General features: G+C 68.0%; 2 protein-coding genes across 3 annotated transcripts in view; one reads left to right on the forward strand and one right to left on the reverse strand.

Annotated features, from left to right (window-relative positions):
• Positions 1-1,521, reverse strand: part of CHLRE_12g550350v5 (uncharacterized protein) — a 15,008-nt gene extending 13,487 nt beyond the window's left edge. Inside the window, exons 1-2 of the mRNA XM_043068974.1 lie at positions 376-1,521; positions 11-102 (exon numbers count right to left, since the gene is read on the reverse strand). Coding sequence (XP_042919012.1) covers positions 11-102; positions 376-1,120 — 837 coding nt within the window. The 5' untranslated portion in view covers positions 1,121-1,521. The remainder of the gene's footprint in view (positions 1-10; positions 103-375) is intronic.
• Positions 1,522-1,971: 450 nt separating this feature from the next.
• CHLRE_12g550300v5 (uncharacterized protein) overlaps positions 1,972-2,269 on the forward strand; it is a 10,362-nt gene continuing 10,064 nt past the window's right edge. For both annotated transcript variants that reach the window (XM_043068972.1, XM_043068973.1), the window contains exon 1: positions 1,972-2,222. In XM_043068972.1, coding sequence (XP_042919014.1) covers positions 2,109-2,222 — 114 coding nt within the window. In that variant the 5' untranslated portion in view covers positions 1,972-2,108. The remainder of the gene's footprint in view (positions 2,223-2,269) is intronic.

A 2,269-nucleotide genomic window follows, 5' to 3' on the forward strand; every position in this document is an offset into this window, starting at 1 on the left:
GGTGTGGCACGTGTTCATGATGATTGTCGTGATGATGTTGATGTTGGTGATGCTGGTGGTGGTGTGGGTGGTGGTCGAGGTCGTGGTGTTCCTCCTCCGGGCCTGATGTGGCATACATGTAAAGCGTGGCCGGGCAGAGAGGTTAGGCGGGTTTTTTGGCGGGATTTGGATGCGGGGCAGTTCACATCCTGTTAGGAGTTTAGATTAGGGGCAGTCCCACGCCGCTACCGCTAATTCCGGTCCGGGACAATTCGCCACACGCCGCATCACATAGTCGGGGGCGCCGCAGCGCACGTACGGCTGCACAGCCCCCTCCCCCCAAAACCGCCAGCTGCCAAACCTGCATTGCTATACGTGCTCAGCAGCTCTACTCACCTCCGCCTCCGCCTCCGGACGCCGCCGCCGCCGCCGCCGCCGCCACATTCGGCCGCCCCAGCCGCCGCCACTGAGCACCGCCCCGCATCAGCAACAGCCCCAGCAGCAGCACACGGCCCGCCGCCATGTCCGCCGCCGCCGGCCCCGCCACCCGCCGCCGCTCTCCAGCCGCCGCCGCCGCCGCTGCCGCCGGCTCCCGAGACCCACGGGGCGCTGACGAGGCACCGACGGCAGCAGCCGCCATGGTGACAACGCGGCCGCCCCCGCCGCCACCACCCATGCACGGTGCTACAGCCGCCGGCGGCTCCAGCAGCGGAGGCCGCGGTGGCAGTAGCACCGCCTGCATCGTGCTACAGCCCAGCAGCAGGCGGCGAGGCGAGCCAGGCCGCAGCGGCGACCGACGCCAGCAGTAGCTGGGCCCAAGCTCCGCCGCCGCCGCCGCCGCCGTCACGCCCGCCGCTACACGTGGCGGCGGCGCCGCCACTACCGCCCGCGGCATAGCTGCTGACGGCAGGCCAAAGAGCCGCCGGCGCGGGGCTCCTGCTCCTGCTGCTGCTACTGCCGGTCGTGCTGCGGCTGTAGCAGGCGACGCCGCCGCGTCAGTGACGGCGGCGGCGGCAGTAGCAGTGATCGGGTGGTGGTGCTGTGGGGCGCCGCTGAGGAGACCCGCGGCGCCGCGGCCGCTGCTGCTGCCGGGCCAGTGCTGGGGCCCCGCCGCTGCGGGGCCCGGCCCGGCAGCATGCATTGTTTCGCGGTCAGCAGCGTCGCGTGAGACAGCAGTCCGTTACAGTCGCTGCTGGGGTGCACGCTTTTGCGACTCGCTCGGACGCTCTCCTCTCTCTTGTGTTGTTGGAAGTGCTGTATGACCTGTAAATCTTCAAATGCACACAGGAGTACATAGGTTTGGCCTGTGATTCTGTGTCCGCGCCAACACCTCGTTGCCGGAATGAATGACCCCGTCCCGCCCCGCCCTGCGCAGCCCCGCCTCATCGGATCTGGCTGTTGCTTACTTGCTTCAATCTCTAGCGCTATAGCAACATATCTGCCCCAACAAGAGAGCGCTTCATAGACGCCGCGCAATGTGTCCCGTGGGCCCGCCCCGCCCTGAAGCAGAACTGGCCGGAGCTGCTTGCGACAGCCCGGGAGTGATCTAGTCAAGCACTTTTGCCAAAAGCCTTTAGCTTATTACTCAGTAGTGGCCCACGTCGCACGCTTCACATGTTTGCTTCTTCTTTGCCGCTCACCTTGTTATCAAACTCATAGCAGCACCCGCAGCCCAGCCGCAGTGGAAGCGGGAAAGCGATCGCGACGGCGACCCCACCCCGCGACCTCGGCAAGGGCCACTCAAGGCAGGCAGGCGGCCGCGGCGGAGTAGCACCCACCCAGGCGCCGCTGCTGCTGCTGGCTGCGAGCTCTGCTCTCTCGCTGCTCCGCCGCTGCGGCAAACGCGGCGACACACGCGGCGGCGTCACAGGCGGGCGGTACCAGCAGTGGCTTCGATCGGCGGGCCGCCACTCGCCCCCCCCCCCTGGTGTCCGGCAACAACAGCATACATGACACAGCAGGCGCAACGTAGAACCGAGCACTGACACGTACGCGGAAGCAAGCAAGCGGCGGACAAGGAGCGAGCGGCCACGAAGCAGCCAAGGAGCCACCCGCCCAACCAACCAACCTGGCAGCTCGCCTAGCCTAGCCAGCTAGCAGCCAACGCACGCACGTCAGCAGCCGCCGCCATGTTCAAGTCGCGATCGGCCGCGGCGCTGCATGAGCTGCGTGCCGCCGCCGCTGCCCGCACCTACCCAACCGACCCCGCCCAGTATGAGCTGCTGGAGGAGTGCGGCGCGGGGGTGAGCGGGCAGCAGGGGGATGGGGGAGGGGAGGGGAGGGGAGGGTT

This window comes from Chlamydomonas reinhardtii, chromosome 12, assembly GCF_000002595.2.
Source record: "Chlamydomonas reinhardtii strain CC-503 cw92 mt+ chromosome 12, whole genome shotgun sequence".
Taxonomy (NCBI): domain Eukaryota; kingdom Viridiplantae; phylum Chlorophyta; class Chlorophyceae; order Chlamydomonadales; family Chlamydomonadaceae; genus Chlamydomonas; species Chlamydomonas reinhardtii.